Consider the following 21,742-nt stretch of genomic DNA (forward strand, 5'->3'; position numbering starts at 1 on the left):
TTTGTCTTAAAATCACTCAGCCACCGAGTCTCAACTCCCAAATCCTCCTTCTCCCGTTGCATCCTGCTTCCTTCCACATCACAGATATACAAGATCTTTGGAAATAAGACTTCCCCGGCTTTCTTGAAAACACCTGATTACTGCATTTTGCTGAGTTGTTTTCGACAATTTCTGAAGTCCTTTCCTGGGATGCAGGATTTCATGCATCACGGGCCTGCTGATACCAGCCTGCAATCTGTTGGCATTCACCTGCTGTTATACACAGCTTCCGGTGGTATCATTCGGATTTTAGATTACTCCTCTGCCTTTGTTCCCCAGAACCTGACATCTATAAACATGACAACACAGAAAGGAAAGGGCACGAGGAGCAATTTCCAGCTTCTTAATATGGGCTGGTGTGATGCGGGGAGGAGAGGGAGGGCACGGATGAGGTCCTGACATCTCACACGGCCCTGGAATTGACATGTACCACACTAATGCTCGCAGTTGCCGCCATCACAAACTGCATGGTGTTAAATTTAGATAAAAACCAATTAAAAGATAACAAGGAAACATATGCTCGGGATGGCAAGGATCTGAGTGAGTGTTTACAGAAATATGACTTCTAGCTGCTGCAGGAAAGCATTGGCGTGTTTTAGAAACCTGAATCCTCCCCGCCCAACTCATTCTCCATCTTTCACCCATGGCCCTAATTCATCTCCGCCCAAATGGCTTTCAGGGAAAAAACCATTTTGATTTTTACTGTGGTGGATGGACTAACTTGTATCTGAAACCCAGAGATCATGAAGATCACCGTTGACCCTTTTCCCCTACACTAGGCCAGACTACTGAGTCTGGGCTGGGTTCGAGGAATTGTCGGCATCATGCTTTGAGCTGGGTTCAAGGTGCTTCTACTTAGGGTTCCAGCCAAAGGGCAGGCTGTTAGTGAGATAAGGGCGCAGGTGAGTAGGTAGGTTTCCCATTCCACCCTTGCATCTCAGCGAGGCATGCCTGCAGTTCAGGAGCCCCTAAAAAGGGAGATGCTGCTAGGATGGACACCCCAGAAAGGTGAGTTTGCTGCCTTTGGCATCCTCTGCCATGTCGGCATCCAGCCAGCCAGCCAGCATGTACTATCGTGAAAAGCAAAACTTCTGCTGCTCGGCAATCCACGTCAGCTCAGTTTAATGTCTGGACTAAAGAGTTTTCAATTCTTGCTGTTCCATAACTGGGGAACTCACCACAGGAGCCACAGGTTTTCCATTTATGCCCACCTAGGAAACTTCCAGGGCTGGGCCTTGCCATGGCTTACCGCATCCTCCCCCTCCACATCCAAAGAGTCACCTATTAGTGATATTTCCAAAAGTATTGTCACATCCATCCTACACTTGACATTTCCTCCCCCTTACTCCAGACCCTCAGCAGTTCCCAAACAGTCTACTCCAAAACTGTCCTGACTGGTCAACCTATCTCTAGTTTTCACGTCTCCCAGTCACCCTCCATACTGTCCAGATGTAAGCTTCTAAGCACAATAGGAACATATCCTTTCTCTGCTGAAATCCTTCAATAACTCCTAAACCACATTAAAATATAAGTAGGTCCTTCAAACCGCTCTAAGTTAGAAGTAGGAGGATAGGGCTTGGCCAGTGGGACCTTTATACCTGCCTCCCCACCCCAGCTCCCCCTCATGTTTTCTCATTCCCCGTGTTTATGTGCCTTGCCTTTTCTTACTTAGAATACCCTTTCTTCAGAGGCTGCTGGTCAATGTCACCCGCCCTCCATCTCTTTGTACAGGCAACACTTCCGCCAGGAAGGTTTTCTCAATCCTACGGGCTAGGAGCCCATCTTCCGTGCTGACTGTTCTCCAGTCTCTTAGAGTCCTTATCACACTATATTGTAATTTCTGGTTTACTGGACACCCTCCCACATATTTTGTGAACAGCTCCAGCACAGGGCCCAGCTCTTATTCATCAGCATATTCCGGACACTTAGCATAGGACCTGGGATTCAATATACTTTTGGCAGTAGGTACTTAGTGAGTGTTTCTTAAGTTGTGGAATGGAATTCTCTCCCCACGACTGGGATAGCAAGGTAAGCTGGGCAGAGTAAGGATTTTATTTTGTTCGCTATTAGGTTGACAACGCCTGGTAATAATAAAACTGTTAAGAGTGGACAATCTCAGGGAGGGGGTGTTTATCCTGGGACAGCCTTGTGGGATGATCCAAAATTCAAAGAGATGTACCCAGGCAGTGGAACAAGCGTCCCGAGCCCTTCCGGTTTTTAGCACAGGCAGAAAGCAATGCACCGACCTGTGAGACAAGGATGATGAATGATCAAGCCTGGGTTCCTTCTGGTTCTGCCACTCTCTGTGTGACCACAGACTAGTGTCTTCACACTGTGGGCCTCAGCTCCTCCCCTTGGAATTAGAGGTACAGGCCTGCCAGTGGGAGGAGCGGGGGCATCCGGCAAGAGCACATGGTCTGCGGGCAGACGTTCTGCATGGGGAATGGTTCCACCGCTCAGCACCCCAAGGACCTGGGACAACACGCTCACTCTGAAGATACCCCAAGGGACAGACCTCTGCTTTGCAAAGTGCCTTTCAGGGCTTTACAATTCAAAGTGAAGCCATCGTGACTGAGCACAGCTCACCAAGACCCTTCACCAGACAAGGTCATAACGTGTAACCTACCTCCGCACTTCATAGGGTGGTGAGAAGTATGAGATATATGAAAAATACTAATAATTGTACGTTTCTACAACTGCCTTTGCAGTTATAATATTTTAGGATTCTCTAAAGGAACACTGCTCTAAGGCAATGATGTCTGACCTACAAATCTCACTCAGCAGGACAAGACAGCCGCCCACCTGTCCTCTTCACCACAGCCTTCTTCTGATTCTCCCACCTCCCGGCTGCTCCCTCACGGTCTCCTTTGCTGAGCTCCCCCACAACCTGCCACCTCTGCTCGGCCTCTAAGTGTGGGAGCAACTCAGAGCTTGGGCCTGGGCCCACTTCTCTTCTCCATCTTCCTCCCTGAGTGAGCTCATCCGGGATGAGCTGGTTGAACTCTGCAGGCTCAGATTGGCATCTCTGGCACTGACCTCCCTTCTAAGCTCCAGACCTGCACTTCTACCTGGCTCCTTGACTTCTCCACTTGGCTGTCTCCATGCAAACTCTGCATGATGCTCTATATTCCCCACCATCCCCCAACCTCTTCCATCCCATTGCCCCGCCAGTTTGTAAATGGTGCTCCAGCATAATCAGTTGCTCAAGCAAATATCTAGGAATTATCTCCACTCCTCTTCCCCTCCCCCACCCTGTCTTCAAGTTTCTCTATTCCACAAACAAACCTTACCCTGTTCTTTCCTCTCCATGTCCACTGCCAGGGTTCCTGCGTTAGGTCCTTAACTGGTGTCCTTGTGTCCACTCTGGCCTCCCGTGAAGCTATTCTCCACCCAGTGCAGGACGGATCCTAACATATAGGCCATGCAGAGTCACGGGGCAGTTGCCTCCATGACTCTGCATGGCCATCCTTGTCCTTTCCAGCTCCAGCCAGGCCATGGTTTCCTCACTCCCTAGGCTGCAATCCCACTGGGCTTCCCCACCTCAGGACTTTGCACTGGCCACTCCCCCTTCCTGGGATGCCTTTTCTCCAGCTCATCCTCCACATTTCAACATAAACACCACTCATACCCTCCCTGATGACCTTTTCTAAAGAGGATACTGACCCTGTCACCCTTTATCACAGCACCCTCTTCATTACCCTTATTACCCAAAGTTTCTAGTATTTTGTTTATTCTTTATTTACTTGTTTATATTCTGTCTCATCCATGTCTTCCCCATGAGAGCAGGGATCATGTTCCTTCTACAGTGATGATTGCCCAACGTCTACACAAAGTAGAAACTCAATAAATATGCACTGAATCATCATTCCATTTTTCCATCATTCCATCATCAACCATGTTTTAAAATGGTTGATTGAATTGTAAGAGAGCTTTTCTTTGGTTTCAATTTGCCTTTACGTGTATCTGTAGATCATTAATGATCTTTATCAGCCCAACAAATGCAGAATGCATGATCTATACAGGGCCCAACACATGAATTACCCTTGAAGGGAGATATTGTGGAAATTCTCAAGAAATAACACTTCTTGGGCTTCCCTGGTGGCGCAGCGGTTGAGAGTCCGCCTGCCGATGCAGGGGACACGGGTTCGTGCCCCGGTCTGGGAAGATCCCACGTGCCGCGGAGCGGCTGGGCCCGTGAGCCATGGCCGCTGAGCCTGCGCGTCAGGAGCCTGTGCTCCGCAACGGGAGAGGCCACAACAGTGAGAGGCCCGCGTACCGCAAAAAATAATAATAATAATAATAACACTTCTTCTTTCTACCCAGCTCCGTAAAAGAATGCAGCGATCAGTAAAGCTTGGGGGCTGGCGTCTCCTGATTATCTACATCCACATTACTGTGGTCGATACTGATGGTGAACACACTGCAAGCAGAGTCTAAGGCAACAGCTATGGGAGACGCAAAGACGTGGGCAGAGTCCCTGCTCTCTAAGGGAGAAGGCAAAACAAGAAGACCAAATAAAAATACATAAAGCCATAAATGCCCCAAACACATCAATATAAATAGAACCAATTACCACGGTAATCGACTGGACTTGTAATAAATTTACAGGAGGGACCATAGCAGTCAAGGTGGGCAACAGAAGCACAGGCAAAGAGTGACTTTGTAAGCTGCCTCTGTGGAATCAACCTGATTAAAGAAAAACCCCAAGGAAACAAAAAAATGTCAAGGGAGTCCGGGATGTTGGTTTACCCGATTAGGCTGTTTTTCCCTGTCACTGGCACTCACGTTTCACCTACAAAGCACATGTTTTAACTGGCAGATTTATTGAAAAATTGCGCTGGAGAAATGCTTCTTTCTACCTTTCTTTTCCTTTCATTCTGTGTTGTTTTTTTTATTAATCGGCCAAAGAAAAATTAAGTCTTTTGAACCTGCTTGATTTTTGCAGTTGCTCCAAGCTGAGGGCTTCTGTGGTGTTACATTCCAACTATGTGGAATGAACGCTGTCCCCTGCCAGACTTAACCAGGTGGACGGGCCTTCCGTGGTTATGACTTAGCCAAGCTATCTATTCCTTTCTAATCATGTTAGGCTTTAAGGGGAGATCAGTGTGACCACTTCCTGGAGCCCCAGGCCATGAAGTCTGTTTAGGCAGGTACGGTCCCCTCTCTGGCCTCAGTGGGCAGTCACCAGAGCACAGGTAGTCTACAAACAGCCCTGCACGAAGCAGCAAGGCAGTGGTGTGGGCACCACACGTGACCCAGCGATGGCCCAACCTGGTCCAACAGCCCCTTGCCCCAGGAATTGTTGGTGGTGCAAGGGGTCTTCACCTAAAGCTCTCCACATGTGCCCTTTTGCTTCCCCTCTTCTGTGTCTCACAGATTGCTCCTGGGCAGCCACCTTCAGTATGGGCACTTCAGTAGTTGACGGGATATGCAGAGACCTGCCCCCTGAGAAACTTTCCAAGGAGTGGGATGAACTCTCAAGGTGGAAAGTGTGTTCCGGACCTCGTAGTGACCTTCTTTGCCTCTTTCGTGGGTCCCCCAGAGGGTTCAACCATGCTGTCTCATAGATACTGACTAGCCAATTGCAAGGAGAGAAGAAGTAAGATGAGGCTGGCAAAGGAGAGAGTTATGCTTTACACCTCGACATCTAGAATCCCACAGTGGGTTAGGAGCCTTCTTTTATTACCCATCATATTCCTGATGCCCAGCACAGCACCTGATCTACAGTAAACAATACACATTTCTGAATGAATGCTTAAACATCATTACCTTGCCGAACTCACAGCCTTCCCTCAAGGTGCTGCTAATTGAGGTCTACGTGTCCCTGACTCTGCTGGCAGCAAAATTAACAGCAATAATGTCAAAGTACACTTGGGAATTTTTTAGAGGGAAGTTGATCTGATTGGAAAACCATCTTCCTCTCATCAGTAACAGAGACAGAAGTGATATATTCTGGATCCTTTGACTGCTGTAACGTTAATCAGCTGCATTTTGTAGTGTAGCTGGCAGTTGGGGCCAGGCTTGAAAACGATGTCAACTCCTCTCATTTTTTTTTCTAAATTAATTACCTACCTAATCCATTTTTTGCTGATTTCCTTGACATTAGTTTTTGCTCATGTATTTTTAATTTTTCCCCTTAATTTACATCTTTTAATAATTGAACCAACTTCCAAAGAGTTCCATGAGATTCAGGGAGGCTGTCTCTTAACAACAGAGGCATGGAAACTAGGAATGAATCAGAAATGGTTAGTGGCCAAATGGGTAAAGCTTAGATGAAAGGGGTTTGTCGATGTGTTGGTTTAAGTCACAGTAGTTTTATGTCTTATGTTTCAGTTTAAACTTTTGCATGTTACACCTAACACATACTCCCTTACCCCCTCCTTCCCTATAAAGAAAACTTTCCTACTTGCTTTATTTTTTAAAAAGCAATTATAGGAAAGGTGGTAAAAGAAAGATTATTGTTGGCTCCTACAACATTAACTGGTAGCCAGAAACTTGAAATAACGATTGCAAATTGGAGGTCCACACATGGATTTACACCAATTCCTAGTATGTAATCCCAGTCGCTGATCACTTGGTTTTCTTATTTTCCTTTTTTTTTTTTTTTTTTTGGTACGCGGGCCTCTCACTGTTGTGGCCTCTCCCGTTGCGGAGCACAGGCTCCGGACACGCAGGCTCAGCGGCCATGCCTCACGGGCCCAGCCGCTCCGCAGCATGTGGGATCTTCCCGGACCGGGGCACGAACCCGCATCCCCTGCATCGGCAGGCGGACTCCCAACCACTGCGCCACCAGGGAAGCCCGATCACTTGGTTTTAAAGACTAGTCTATTTTTCTAATGCCAAATCCCAGGACATGACATAATTCTGGGGTCGGGGGGCAAGTGGATAATGTCCCCCACACAAAACAATCAGTCCTGTGGCTATGGAAGAGGGATGATGAGGGGGTGGGCTGGTGCCGGGGGGTTGAAGGGGATGGTGTTTGAGGAGATGCTGTCCTGGACAATATGCTGTCATTTCCATTGGAAGAGGAAAAGGAGGAGAGAAAAGTATGCTATTTGCTCATTTATTCATTCAACCAATATTTATTGATTGCCTGCTAGATTCGGTGCATGGCGTTATGTATTGCAAAAGATGGGGTAGGAATAGGGAGTGACCTCAGAGATTTGCTAGAGACAGCCCTCACCTTCCAGAAGCTGGTGATCTCCTCAGGCCTCTGAGAATACAAGAGTGTTCCTCTAAAGCAGATTATTCATGGAAAACAGGAGGAGACAGTAGCCTAACAAAAACCCAAAAACTACTAATCAGTTATCTTTCTACCTCAACATCCACTTATGTTGGAACCTGGGTTGTTACTAGGGCCAGGGTCCCACCTCTGGGGCACAAGAGGAATCAGAGTCCACATCTGTATGCAGGCGGCAGAACCAGACGGCACAGGCTTTGAGTTACAGGTAACAGGGAAGGCTAGTACAGCTGGACATTTGCATGAATTTCCCCCTTTGGAGAATGCACCTGACAGCTGCTTTGCATTTAAAAAGCAGTAACACCCAGGCTGCTTATCCAAAAAAACGTCCCCAGGGATTCTCTTCCACAGAGAGCACATTCTTATAGCCTCCCTTACCCCACCAAAAAAAAAAAAAAAAAAAAAATCCCTCTAATATGGGTGGTGCTTATTTCCTGGTTTTTTCTTAGCAAAGGAGCTATAACTGGGACTGAAAAGAGCAGCCAAAAGATGTGATTCTGGTCTTAATTTTTGTAATTTTGGTTTGACGCCCCCTGTTCCACTAGCCTAATTAGTGATTTGTGACTTCTAAAATATACATCAGTGTTTCTGTGAAGAAGAAATTTACCCAGTTTTACTGACATCTTCTTGACATTTTGATCAGCAGCTATTTTGTTCAAAAATAGTGAACTGAACTGCAAATTTCACTGAAATAATGCTAGTACTAATAATAGTCGTAATAATATGTCACAATGCACTGAACAGTTACAGTATGCTAGACACTGTGTTTCATAAATAATTATTGTATTCGACCCTTACACTATCCTTACTTGTAAGCTAAGTATCAATAGCCCTATTTTACAGACATGGAAACTGAGGCTCACAGCCACTAATTAAACTTCTCAATAAAAATTTTGATGCCAATCTGACTCTAAATCCTCACTATAAACAGATGCATTATGCTCCTTCCATTGCAGTATCAGTTGAGTTAGCCTATTTATCCTCGAGCCAGGCATTATTAAATGTTGCATTCTGTTACGAGAAGTAGAAATCATTTGCTGAATATGCAGAAGTCACAGAACACCAAAAGTAGAAGAAACTCTAAGTAGAATCTAATTCAAGTTAGTGATTATACAGATGGGAAGATGATTTTGAAGAGGGCTACGTAATTTACCCACGGTCAGCTGACTGACTAACGGTTCAACTGAGACCAATAACCCAGATCTCCTGACTCCCCATCCAGTGCTCTTTCCCTCAACATGCTGCCTTAGAGTTGGATGGACAATATAGACATATTACCAGTTAAGACACAGGCACCCATCCCAAAAGATGCGGGAAGCCCAAGTGATGTCAAGTTCAGATTTCCACATTTGCTGCAGGATTTCCCATTGCCTCACCATTTATCTTGTAATTTTTTCCCAACATATTTTCTTGTGCAGACATAAACTATTAGTTTTGGTATGGAGACCATGGCTTAAGACCGAGATAAAAGTCATGGTAGATATATGTATTGTACTCTTAAGCCTGTCGCCATATGCTTATTTCTCTTGGGTCTAGAGCACCATGGACAGCCCACCTGAGCATTGATCTAAATGTTGGATAAAAGACGATGGGCTAAACAAATTGATCCCAGCTTAGCTTGCTGAATCTAGGAAACAGAACAAGTTTGACTAGAAGTAGAGCTTCTTCTCTCCATATTCCACCAGAGAATCCAGGCCTCTTTCTTCTCAGTCATGTTGGTTAACAGTCTGATATTTACCAACTAACTTCTATACGCCCTACCTGATGCTAGAAGCTATGAGAATTCAAAAAATTATGAAGCTTTTGCATTTGCTATGTCCCCTACCTGGACTGTTCGGCCCCCCTGATCTTTGCGTGCTCTGTCTTGTCTGCCAGGTCTCAGCTCAAACTCAAAACTCACCCCTTCATTACCATCATTGAGGCCTTCTCTGTGCCTGCCATCTTTTTTTTTTTTTTTGCCTCTCGGCATGCAGGATCTTAATTCCCAGACCAGGGATTGAACCTGTACCCCATGCAATAGAAGCATGGAGTCTTAACCACTGGACCACCAGGGAAGTGCCCTGTGCCTGCCAGCTTAATCAGCTCCCCCACCCATCCTCCAGTCACCCTCTATTACACCCCCGATTTTAGTTTCTTCATAGTATATGTCACTATCTAGAATTATTGCTTTCATTTGTCACTTGCCACTTTCTTTCTCTCTTCACTAAGATATAAGCGCCATAGAAGCAGGAAGATTTTCTGCATCGTTCACCATTATTGGACCAGTGCCTAAACGAGTGTTTAGATGTAGAAGGAACTGAATAAATGAATGAATGAGCCCACTCTCAGGAAGCAATCCATCAAACTGTTAAGGCAAAACTTACATATTTGGAGGAGAGAATAATCCAGAAAACTATATAATCAACTACTAAATTGTACATTATGGACAAGATGTCACTACTGTCAGGCCTATCATTATATGAAAGAAGTTTGACATCACCACCAGAATTGTCCCATCAACTAAAATAATAGCCAGGTAAAAATATGAAACTCCAATAATTTTTGGTTTTGAGAGGAAAAAATGGGGACCTCTTGAACACTATTTTAAAAAATAGAGTGTTTGAGATAGTAAGACGAGGACAGTGTTGCCTACAGCACAAAGTTTTTTTAAAAAGCAGCTTATCACTTTTAATCCTGATGGTTGGCATGTTTCCAATTCCCTTCAGTGCCTGAGGGCTTAAGACTGTTCAATTCTGCACACAAGCCTAATGATCAATGGCTTAATCAGAGGAAAGTCCTGGCCTAAAGTGAAAACCATTCAGGCTCGTCCTCCTTTCTGTGAGACTCTCCACTGTGGAGATGATACCAGGACACAGCCCTGGAGGCCACCGTGCCATGGCTCCCGTGTTGAAGTTCCTGCACTGGACAGGGAGAGCAGGGATGATGGGGAAACCCACTCCCTGTTGGTCTTTGAGGAGAGAATCTAGCTTTGCTATTCAGAACGTCCTCCTCAGACTAGCAGCTTTGGTGTCATCCAAGAGCTTGTTAGACATGCAGAATCTCAGGCCCCACCCAGACTCACTGAATCAGGATCACCATTTCAACAACATCCCAGGTGATACATATGCATATTAAATTCTGAAAAGCACTGCTGTACAGAAAAACAAAAACTCCTCCAGAAACTGGGTCATCATCATATATCATGGCAAAAAAAAAACAACAAAAAAAACCCACAACAAATAACCAAAACTCCTGAAAACTCAAGACGAAAGGCAGTGGATCCTTCTTGAAGTCTAACCATGGTTGACATCTGGCCCTGTAGTGGTCACTTTAGACCAGTCACCTGGCTTCAATTCCATCTTGATCCTACTTCCATTTGGCCCACTCATCTTCCCACCTTCATCTCTTCTTGTGCCACTGGCAGGCAAAACAGCAAGCTGCCATTTGCAATGTATCTCAGTAGGTGAAGACATTCTTCTTATCCTCACTCTGCCACTTACTGCTTAGGTGACCACATGCAAGTTATTTAAGCTCTCTGAGGCTTTATTTTCTTATCTATAAATAGGGAACGTAAGACTTAAGTGATGTGTACGTTTGAGGATTAAATGAGAACAGTTATGTAACAGGCTGTTTGGTAATATTATTTTGGTAACTTCTTCCCTCAACCTACAGATCCACTTTACTCCGGACTCTGCATCAGAGCCTGGGGACTTGAAGACTCAAAATAAATCCTCACACATATGTTTAGAAAAGCTTAGATCCTCTCGGAAGCCTCTGTTTATGATACCACCCGGCTCAGCACCAGTGGCACCTTCATCAGGCCTGTCTGCCTGGGAATGCCATAGAACAGATGTCTTCTCGAAACCCCCTCTCTGCTCACTTCAGGGTTTTGCATGTAGCAGGCCCTCAGCAAACGTTTGTTGAATGAATTAATTAATCATTGAAAGAAAATAGCTGTATGCCATAATCGCTTTGCCACTTGTGTGCTAACTTCGTCATTGTGAATGTGCATAAGAGAGCCTTTGCAGTTGGTTTGCAACCCTGGGGTCGTGAAACGTAAAGCATTATACAAACTTCATTGGCATCAAATACACAAGACTAGGTCTCTGCTGACCAGCACTCACACACTGGATCAGAGGCTGATGGCTGCTTCAGCTATTGTTTTTGCTTCAGCCATGGAAGAAATCTGTTCTCTATCCTGGGCAGATGAGCCAACTGAGTCTTTCTTGGGCTCTGTCCTCCCAAAAAATAATTGATGAAAAATAGAAAACGTGGGATCCTGTGTGGTAGAAATATAATGCCATCCAGGTGGCTTACTTCTTTCTTTGATTCTAATCTAACTTAAGACTTCTCAGAGCTAGAGGGTCCCCTTAAGGGACAAACTCTCAACTTGTGTCTCGGAAGAAGAGGAAGCTATTCTTCTTAGCTTTCCCCATGGAAAGGAAGCAACTGGCTGGAAACCAACCAACCAACCCTCTGTGGATTATGCCCCAGCCCCCAGTGGATTATGGACTACAAGGTACAACAGAAAGGAAGAGCTTGCTTATTGCCAATTGTCAACCCAGATAACCCCACTGATATGCCCCAAAAGCAATGGTGAGGAAAAGCTATGGCAAAGGTCAGATCTAATGTAGCAATGAAAGTGATATTGGAAAAGAAAAGGAAGAAAGATCTGAGGAAATCCACTCCTGAATGGAGTACCAAAAAAAAAAAAAAAAAGAAAAGAAATAAAGAGAGAAAGAAAATGTACTGAGCTTTACTGTGTCAGGTTGAGGATTAAAATTAAGCCTTTGGAAGTTCTTATTTGAAGAAGGTTCAAATTTTGGTCACTTCTCTGGAATCTACAGATCTATGGCTCTTTTTACTGGTTTCTTCTGAAGTAAGAACAAACTAAAGGATCTATTCGTTCAACAAACAGTACAATAGATGCTAATAATATACCAGGCCCTGTGTCAGGGGTGAAGACTCAAAGATTGGTAAGAAATGATCCTATTGTTTTGCACTTCCTCCCAGATTTCTATCCAAAGTTCAGCTCTTTGTAGATACAATTGTGTGATTTGTTTTTTTCCAGTTAACTTTCTAAGTCTTTAGATAACAGAAACTTTTCAGAATATATTTTTCAGTGTGTTAAAAAAGTTTTATTATAAAAGTGGCACATGCTTATTGTAGGAAGAGCAACACAGAAGTTTTTAGTACAAAAAATAAAAGCCCCTACCCTATACCATATCCCTAATCTTGAAACAAACAGATAACTTGTGTGTGTGTACATACATACACACACACATATCTAAATATACATAGATAGTGAGAGAGAGGCTAAAGATTATACTTATATAGATGTGTATATGCATATATTTATATATAACATTTTTAAAACAGACAAGACCCTAATATATCTACTTTTCTGCAACTTTCTTTGCTCACTTCCACACAGCTAGGAATAGAATATATCTGGAGAGATAGACAGTAAACTGTAGTAATAGTTGCCTGGTTGCCTCTGGGGAGTGGAACTAGATGACTGGGAGATAAGAGTGAGAGGAAGATGTATTTTTCACTTTATTGTTTTACACATTTTGCATTTTTTAAATAAACTTTTTAAATTACAAAAAGGAGGGAAATATGGTACATGCTGCCAAGTCTATTATCATGGGAGACAGTCATACAGGGAAATGACAATACAGGGAAATGTCAAGACTGCTGTCAAAGGATATATATAAGGAGCTCCAAGAGCATGAAACAGGAAGCAAAGAATTCTGACTAGAAGGAAGGCTTGGTGGAAGTGGTGATGTTAGAACTGGCTCTTGAAGAGTAGAAAGGTGATGGTAGAATAGGGGTAGATAGAGGACAAGGTTAGGTAGGCTCAGAAGTGTGGAAAGGCTCAATCTCCTCTTCTGAACCAGTGGGAACCTTGACCCTGGACCCAGAGTTGGGGCCTGACACTGGGTCAAGGTATCATTTAATTGCAGATGGCAATTTATAGAGCTGAAGGGGCGATTAAAAGACACAAGCAAGAAACAGAAATCATAGCCAGGAAGACTGATCTGCTGATCCTAAGGGCCTAAGAAGAGAATAAGATCCATCCAGAAATGAGGCAAAGGAACAGACACCAGGGAATGGAGTAGGGTCAGGGGGCCGGGTGGGCAAGAGAGGGACCAAGAGAAAATTTCTGAGTGGGACGAGTAATTGTGGAGACTTTAGAGCACATACCTCTGGCCTCAGACTGGGGCAGGAAGGGAGACTCTGAGGCTTTAAACTGTCTGGAATCAAATGCAAGGGTTTTGGACTGATAGCAAGCAGTCTTGTGCCATCAGAGTGGAGGAATGCTTGGGGTAGGGAATGGTCAGTGATGCAGCAGCCAGAGAGGGTAGAGGGTGTGGTAGGCTGAATATTTGCTCCCAAAGATGCCCAGGTCCTAATTTCTAGAACCTATGAATGTTACCTGTGCCTGGCAAAAGAGATTGTGCAGATATGCTTAAATTAAGACTCTTGAGATGGGGAGATTATCCTGCATTATCTGGGTGGACTCAATGTAATCAAAAGGGTCCTTACGTGAGGAGGCAGAAAGAGTCAGAGAGAAGACCATGAGACTCAGACATTGGAGTGATGCACTTTGAAGATGGAGAAAGGGGCCACAAGCCAAGGAATACAGGTGGCCACTGTGAGCTGGAAAGGGCAAAAAAGGGGTTCTCTCCTAGAGCCTCTAGAAGGATCCTCCAGCCCCACTAGTACCTTGAGCTTAGACCAGTGAAACTGATTTTGGATCTCTGGCCCCAGAACTTTCAGGAAATAAATTTATGTTGTTTTAAGCCACCAAGTTTATAGTCATTTGTTACAGCAGCCATGGGAAACTAATACAGGGAGTGAAGCCATGTTCATGCTGAGAAGGCAGTAAGGCATAAGTGACGGGCTCCAAGCTCAAGAGTCATGTCATTAAGGGGCATTTAAAAAAGATAACAGATAGTGAAATGCAGAATGGACGAGAGTGGCAGGAAACTGAAGAAGGCACCTGAGGATGCTATTTCAATATTTCTTATGAGAGCTGATACCGTAAACTCATACAATTTTGAGAAATGGACGAGAAGACACCTGCTGAAGAAATATTTAGGGGGTAAAAAGAACAGAACTTGTAAACGGTTGAATGTGGAGGGTGGAGGAGAATATAGAAGACCCCTAACTTTATATTTTGACCCATCAATGTGGTTCATGAATCTACTAGCAGATACAGAGAAAAGAGATGCTGATCATTGAGGTGCCTATAGAATATCCAGGTAGAAATGGTAAACACTCACAGACAAATGAGCTTTTGAATTTCAGGGAGAAGGGAAGGATTTGAGATGTGGGTTGAGGTAGATACAAAAGAGAATCACCCAGCAACAGTGAAGAAGAGATGAACATTAAGGGTGAAATCCTAGAAAATGACCAAAATGTAAGCAATTTCTTTAGAGGAGTGAGGGCAAAAAAGAATGAGAAATAAAGACCAAAGGCTTATGAAGAGAATCTGGACAGAAAAGCATCAGAGACACAAAGGGAGAGGACTTGCAAGAAGGCAGATCTGGCCAAAAGGGACAAATTCTTTAGCTGAGATAGATGAAATGGTCACAGAATAGAAAAATGAACCTCTGCTTATAAAGTCTTTTTTTTCCTTCTCCAGAGCAATTTCTGTAAGGGTGACGGGGCTGAAAGCAATTATTGGAAGAGTGAAAAGAAGTTGAGGAAGTAGAGAAAAGATGTATAAACTACTTACTCAAGAAATTTGATGGTGACATGTTGAAAGGAAACAGTGGTAAAAGAGTTGCATATTTATAAAAATATTATTTTTTGGAAAACAGAAGGTTGGCGAAGGGATAATTGTGGCTGAAGAGGTTGCAGAGATGAAAAAAGAGGAGGCTAATGAATGAGTGAGGACTAAGAGGAAGCAGAGAGGGAAGGAAGCAAGTGTACAGGTGGAGAGATGCACCTGAAGAGGAGGAACTCACTGCATTTCCCGAGGCACAAGGGCAAAGGATGATGAGAAAAGATGGAAGTCAGTTTAGAAGCAGAGAGAGTGAGGTTGGAAATTTCAATTCAGATAGTCTTTATTTGCTCTGTAAAAGAAAAAGAAGAGAGGCTAATCTTAGACCGTGAGAAATGGAAATATGTTATTCATGGGCTCCAGTCAGACTTATCTTAAGACAGGTGCTCCTACATAATGGTCTGACCAAACCATATAGTGGTTGTATGACGAATAAGTGGCTGTTGAATAAAAGGCTGCCTTCTGAAGACCTGTTCAAAAATACCCATCTCTGAGTTCTCATCAGTCAGGCGTACCTAAATCGTTTTATGTGTCTATGATAAAACCCACGTGGGAAGTCACCACATCAGAAGAGCTTTTAACCACCGTTCCCACCGAGACAACCCCAACTGCCATCACTAACAACAACCTCAACAATAATAAACACTTGCTGAGGGACTCTCATGTGCCCGGCTCTCTGCTGGACCCTGGGATTTCAAAGTTGAATAAGGCATAGAACCTACCCTCAAGAAGTTGTGTAGTGATTTGTAGAAAGAAGAGGAAAGTCTTTTACTTAAATGTGTCACCTGAGGAAGCCTCTCACATAAAGGGGACTTCTAGGATCCATAAACTGTCAGAGCTGGAAGAAACTACAGAAGGCTTTACAGGGGAGATGCCTACAGTTGATTGACTAAACAAAAGTCACCTGGCAGATTCTAGAGTCCCAGCCTTTCAGTCCTGTGATCTTTCCATTTCATTTCACCCCTGATAAACCTCTTTCCTATTCAATCCATAAGCAATTTTAGGTATCTAATCATAGGTACAAAAGCAAAGAACACAAAACCCCTTTTCACTGGAAAGTTTTTAAAGTTAGAATAGGCAAGAACATATAATTAAAGGACTCGAGTCTAAAAAGGTGTCACTTTTATGCCATGGTAGGTATAGCCCTCTCAGAACACTTGTCACCACTAGTGTATAAATTCCATTCTGGAGCAATCCTCTCCAGAGTGCAGAAAAGCAGAAGAAAATCTCCCTTTGTCTTATGCACTTATAATCCTTAATCAGTAGCATGCTTCGTGCTTTTGGAATAAAAAGAAATTAGTGCATAGGGAGAAGAAAAATATTAAAGGTAAGAATCACATGCAACAATAAGAGAGATAAACTCTATGACACAGAGGTAAGATGCCGGAGTCAGCTGGGGGGCAGGTATACATGGACAATTGCAAGAGATCAAAATAAACATTCTAAAATATTTGAATATCTTTTAATATCAATAACAAGCAAGGGGTGATATACATCATATTTATGAGAACTAAAGCCAACAGCTGGACTGTGACAAAATTAGTTCCTGTGTGTAAGAATGGAGAGGGATAGGGCATAGTGCCAAGGCCATGGACAAAGTTCCCTCCTGGGCTTCGCATTTAACCTTAAGGATACTACAATGCTCAGGATAGACGCAAGAGGTAGAACCAGGAGTTCTGAGGAAGGTCAGGCTCGCATCTCCCAGCAGTCCTAGAGCCTGGCAATCCTTGAACCACTGGCAAACAGAAAGAGAGGAGGCTTTAGTCCTTTGGTTCAATCGCTAGGCTCTGGCATGGAAACATAACAGTTTTGCCAGCTGGAACTGATCTTATCGAAATGTGCTTACGTTATACTCCTTCTTGGCAAATTGGAATCAGAACAATTTTAAGATGCTGAAGTTTGAAGGGATACAAGAAGCCTGCGGTTGTCTCTTTGAGCTTAGAGGAATCAGGACCTGGGGGGAAGCCTGCAGTCCAGGTACAAGCCTCTTGCTTCTTTTGGAAGAAAGCTCCCAGTCAGAAGAGGGGCTCTCATGCCTCAAGACAAAATAGAAATCTGTATGGAGCTCAGAGAACCAAGGGCATCTCAGCCACGGGAGCGTATTTTCTCCCACTGTAGCACTGATGACAGCAGGGGGTCCCTAGTCTCAGAGGGACCCTTGATCATTAAATCTTAGGATGACCTACTTCTTGAGTTTTCACTGTGCTAATTTCATCACTTGCCCTTTAGCAACTCACACATCCATAATTTGAGCTCATCAGAATGCCATGAGGATAAGATAAGAAGAAGAAATTCCATGAATGGCAATTCTAAACCAGTCTTGGTCGATCAGAACACAAATTTACCAGCCAGTACTCCTCCTACATCAGAAGGTGATTCAAAGGGTCCCAGAAAATCCAATTTCTTATACTTACTTGGACTGAATACTAACTTGCCATCAAACAGTGGACCAAGATTTATTTGGGAGGCTGTTATCCAGAGCTACACAAACACCTGGGGCAATGGAGATTTCCTCACAGCACAGCGCAGTAGGAAAATTGCCCCTAAACACAGGGCAGGATGGAGTGAGAAGGGGTTTACTATGCAATTACCGGAAGGGGTTGCCAGCCAGTGTAGGATGGGATTGCCGGAGGCAGGGAGTGGTGGGGGAGACTGAAACGCTCTCCTTTTTTCCCCCACTCCATAAGAACAGTCTAGTATTTTGCCCGTGCTATGGTAACAGGATGCATGGTGGCTGGTAAGCCCTTTAGAAGACTCCCTCTATGATAACCTGCTCAGTGGTCATACAGTTTGGACCCCCTCCTGCATATAAAGTTTCCCCAAATACTCCCATTTTGACATCTGGTTTTAGCAACCAAACCTTGGCAATTTAAAGGGTGGGCAAGAACATCGAGGCAAATCTGAATTAGTCCTTCACCTACAGACTCCCTATTTTTGGTCCTATGGATGTACCTAGGCAGCCAGGACTTGCACAGGGAGTAGAACTTGCTGACGAGCATGTCACTCACCTTTGCTGATGTCTTCGTATTCCAGCCAGAGTCGCCGCTGGACCTGCTTGTTTGGGTACCAGATAGAGCAGGATTCCTCAAAGCCGTAGATAGCTTCCTGGATGTAATGGTTGCCAAACTGGTCCAACAAGGCTACAAAATCCCCACGAGATGTAGCCCCGTCTAGGGAGTGGAGAGCATTGCTGAGGGCTATGGAGAAAGGTCACCCAAGAAAAAGAGTGAGGACTTACAATATGGGTATCTGGATTCCCAGGCCATCCAGCCTCTGTGTGCAAGTGCCATGTGGCCCAAAGTGACGTTGGAGAGCTGGCTGGGGCTACCAGGTACTTCCAGGTAGTTAAATCAGACATTTCAGTTCCTAAAAGAATATTTCTTCCACCCAGTTAGTTATGTTGTTAACTTCATGCAAGTTAAGTATAACATTATCAAATCTCCACTACCTCCCTGCTTAAGTCAAAGTTTTTTGTTTCAAATCACAAGTCATGACATTAAATCAATTTAGTGAGCTCAAATAATAGCATTTAAAAAATGAAAAAGAATAGCACAGTCTAAAATAGAAACGCAAATACCAGCAGAGAACATTTCACTTGGGAAGATGAAGTATGGCTTCATGAACCTTCTGTGGTATGTATGTGGGGACATGCCTGTGCACAAGGTCACGGTGTAAAATGTGCTGTAACTGTGGGTAGTGACCAAAAAAGTTTTCAGGATGCTGCCTTCATGCAGAGAAATGGGTATGGGAAGATAATGGAAGAAGAAAGATAAGGAAAGCCACTAAAACACTGCTTACATTTATTTAAGAAAATCAAAAGTATAAAGACTTTGAAATGGCAAATGGAGGAAGGAATCTGTTTGCCTCCTCCCCAGACAAATCTCCTTGGATTGGCCTTCCCTGTTTAAGAGATTCATATTTGTCAGAAAGATAACCTATGGCAAATTTTCCAAATCCAATACCTTCCCTACCTGACCAACTTTGTACAGCCTTCTTTTTTGACACACCTGTGTCCTATCAGGACAAGGCAGAGCCCGGCCCAGGCTTGAGACCCCAAGTGCAGAGGTCCACATCGTCCATGATGCCATGTGTGGCTTTTAAAAGCACGTGGCAACAGAGATATGTGATTGTTAACCCCTGATATGCATAGCACCTGTGCTGCGTGCAAACTGAGTATGTGAAAAATACTGCCGAATTTTTCTAGGATGACGAGTAACTTTGCTCGTTCCAAGTGTTTTCTGCACCAGCAGAGCTCACTTCAGTAATAGCCACATCCCAATCCCTTCTTGCCAAGAACTCTTTCGTGATAGAAAATAAAAAGTTCTGAGTCCCTTTGTGTACTTTGGAGATGTTCTATATCCTTAAGGCCCCTTCTTTCTCTAGTATATGTCTCACTTCTCTTCACAACTCTCTATTTATCACTAAGATTTGAAGAATACTTATACAAGGTGCCTCATTTTTCTGTTTTGGAACAATTTATCCTAAGTTCAGAATTCACTACTCCTTAACTTATTAGATATAAAGATATATATACATATCTTTATATATATAAAACATAGATGTAGATAAATCTACATTCATCTATCTATCTATCTATCTTGCTTACTTGCTTTTAGGAACCATAACTATTTTCTATTTTTCCACTCCCCTTCCTCTTTCTTGCTCTCTTTCCCTTATTTCTTTCATCATATAGAACCTCTAAGGTATAGTAAAGTATACTCTTTGCACTTGGAAAGTTTTATTCTGTCAATTTATAAAAAGTTTGCTTTCGCATATCCTCTCTATACACTGGGTGACTCCAGGAAATATGATAAAGTGTGTGTTTAAATTTATCTCCAGTGGTTCCCGCCTTGCCCTTTCCATCTCTTCTATTATCCAAGATAAGACTTGCAATTTAATCTATGCTAAGAAAATGATCCGATTCCAGCCATTTGCCCTGAAGGGTGAATCGAGTGACTAGGTTATAGATCTCGTGGAGTGGCTACATTTTGGATGGCATCTTCAACATTGATAAAAGGCTCGTGCCCTTGGGAAGGAATGCCACACCCCAGGAGCAGGTGGGAGGGATGGCTTGCAGCTGTGCTCACCCTGAGAGACGGTCACTTGTTTGAGTTTGATGTGGTACATCACAGAGCGGACCTTCCAGTGCTGCAGGACGGGGTATCCGGACACCTCACTGAAGTTCACCATCCCTAGGGACAGAGGAAATGCGGGCTCAGTGCATGTAGTGGAGTCTCAAGTCCCAAGTCTACTGGCTTAGGGGGTGTAATTGTGAGGAAATGAGAAAGCATTTTTGGATGGAGAAAATTTCTGGAATCATAGTAACAACAGCTATCACTTATTGAACCTATACTCTGTACCAGGCATTCGGCTAAACACTTTGTATATAGTCATATGATCCTTGTAAACTAGGTGTTATTGTCTGCATCTTATAAATGAGAAAACTGAAGCTTAGACAGGAGTTTGCATAAGGGCCCTAGGCCACCAGGTAGAGCCAGGATAAAGTTCCAGATGTGTCTGAGACCAGAACAGGGTTCGTAACTATACTACTACAATACTCCCTTAATAAACTCATATGAAACTCTGGGCTTACTGTAACACACAGGTTTTTACACTCTTTAATAGCTGCAATAATTGACTCAGCTCAAGTTCCTGATAACATCGATTTTTGTGTCCCATTTAACTGATTTGTGTTCCGTATCTAAGTTTTAATTACTCTGAAGCTGATAAACTTGTTTCGTCTTTACCAGGAGGGACAGTGTCAGCATGACTAAGTTAGTAAGGGGCAGGAATGGGCCCTATACTGAGTGTCATCTATGTGCTAGACACATGATAGGCACTTTATTTGTGGTCCCTATTTTACAGATGGGAAAACTGAGGCTCTGGGAAGCCAAGTTACTTATCCAAGGTCATTCTCAATAAATATATCCTTGTAGCCTCTTAGTGATGTTGTAATGAGCTGTTCTTGCTTGAACACCTTGTAGAAAGAGTGGCACTCTACTTGAATTCTAGCCATTACTATAAATATAAAATGCTACAGAAACAAAATAATTAGGCCACAGGAAATTAAAAAATCACCTTGCTAAGTTTAGAGCACCAACTTTGGCTTCATTTCTATGCCTGATGTATGCACATGTGTGCGTATATATGTACATATGCAAATATAATGGCCACATATATAATAAATTTAGATAGACAGTGAGCGTGTGTGTGTAAATATAATGGCAATGATACATACGTAGTGAATCATCCTGCCATTTTGACCCACGCTTCCTTCAGGCTAAATCAACTAATTTAGTGCCTAAACTGGATGAAGAGTAGGTAGGATTAATTAGCTGCTTGTCAACTCTGATCAAATTAGCTGAGTGATTGCCAAATTTCCATTTCTGTGTGAATCATATAGGAATAATTATCGGTAGAAAAACAGGAAAAAAGGTCAGAAGAGGTGCTTACTGAATCAATTGCTTAAATCTGATCTCAGGTAATCAATAAGTTACTTGAAACTAAAAGAAGGTTTTCAGCAATTTTCCTTTCAAATGCTCTTCTTTTAGGGCATTAAGCTTTGTGACGGCAGTCATACTTCTGCATACGCTGGCTTTTCGCCTTTACGTCAATCGTAAAAGCGTATAAAGGAAATTCTAACTTTACAAGTTTAAGAGTCCAGTCACATACCTCCAAGGTACGTTTCATTC

The 21,742-nt window shown here is 43.4% G+C and overlaps 1 protein-coding gene across 2 annotated transcripts in view; it reads right to left on the reverse strand.

Annotated features, from left to right (window-relative positions):
* ASTN1 (astrotactin 1) overlaps positions 1-21,742 on the reverse strand; it is a 316,153-nt gene that overhangs the window by 51,893 nt on the left and 242,518 nt on the right. For both annotated transcript variants that reach the window (XM_065877622.1, XM_065877613.1), the window contains exons 15-16: positions 20,138-20,242; positions 18,059-18,247 (exon numbers count right to left, since the gene is read on the reverse strand). In XM_065877622.1, coding sequence (XP_065733694.1) covers positions 18,059-18,247; positions 20,138-20,242 — 294 coding nt within the window. The remainder of the gene's footprint in view (positions 1-18,058; positions 18,248-20,137; positions 20,243-21,742) is intronic.

The sequence above is a fragment of the Phocoena phocoena genome, chromosome 1 (genome assembly GCF_963924675.1).
Source record: "Phocoena phocoena chromosome 1, mPhoPho1.1, whole genome shotgun sequence".
NCBI classification, from domain to species: Eukaryota; Metazoa; Chordata; class Mammalia; order Artiodactyla; family Phocoenidae; genus Phocoena; species Phocoena phocoena.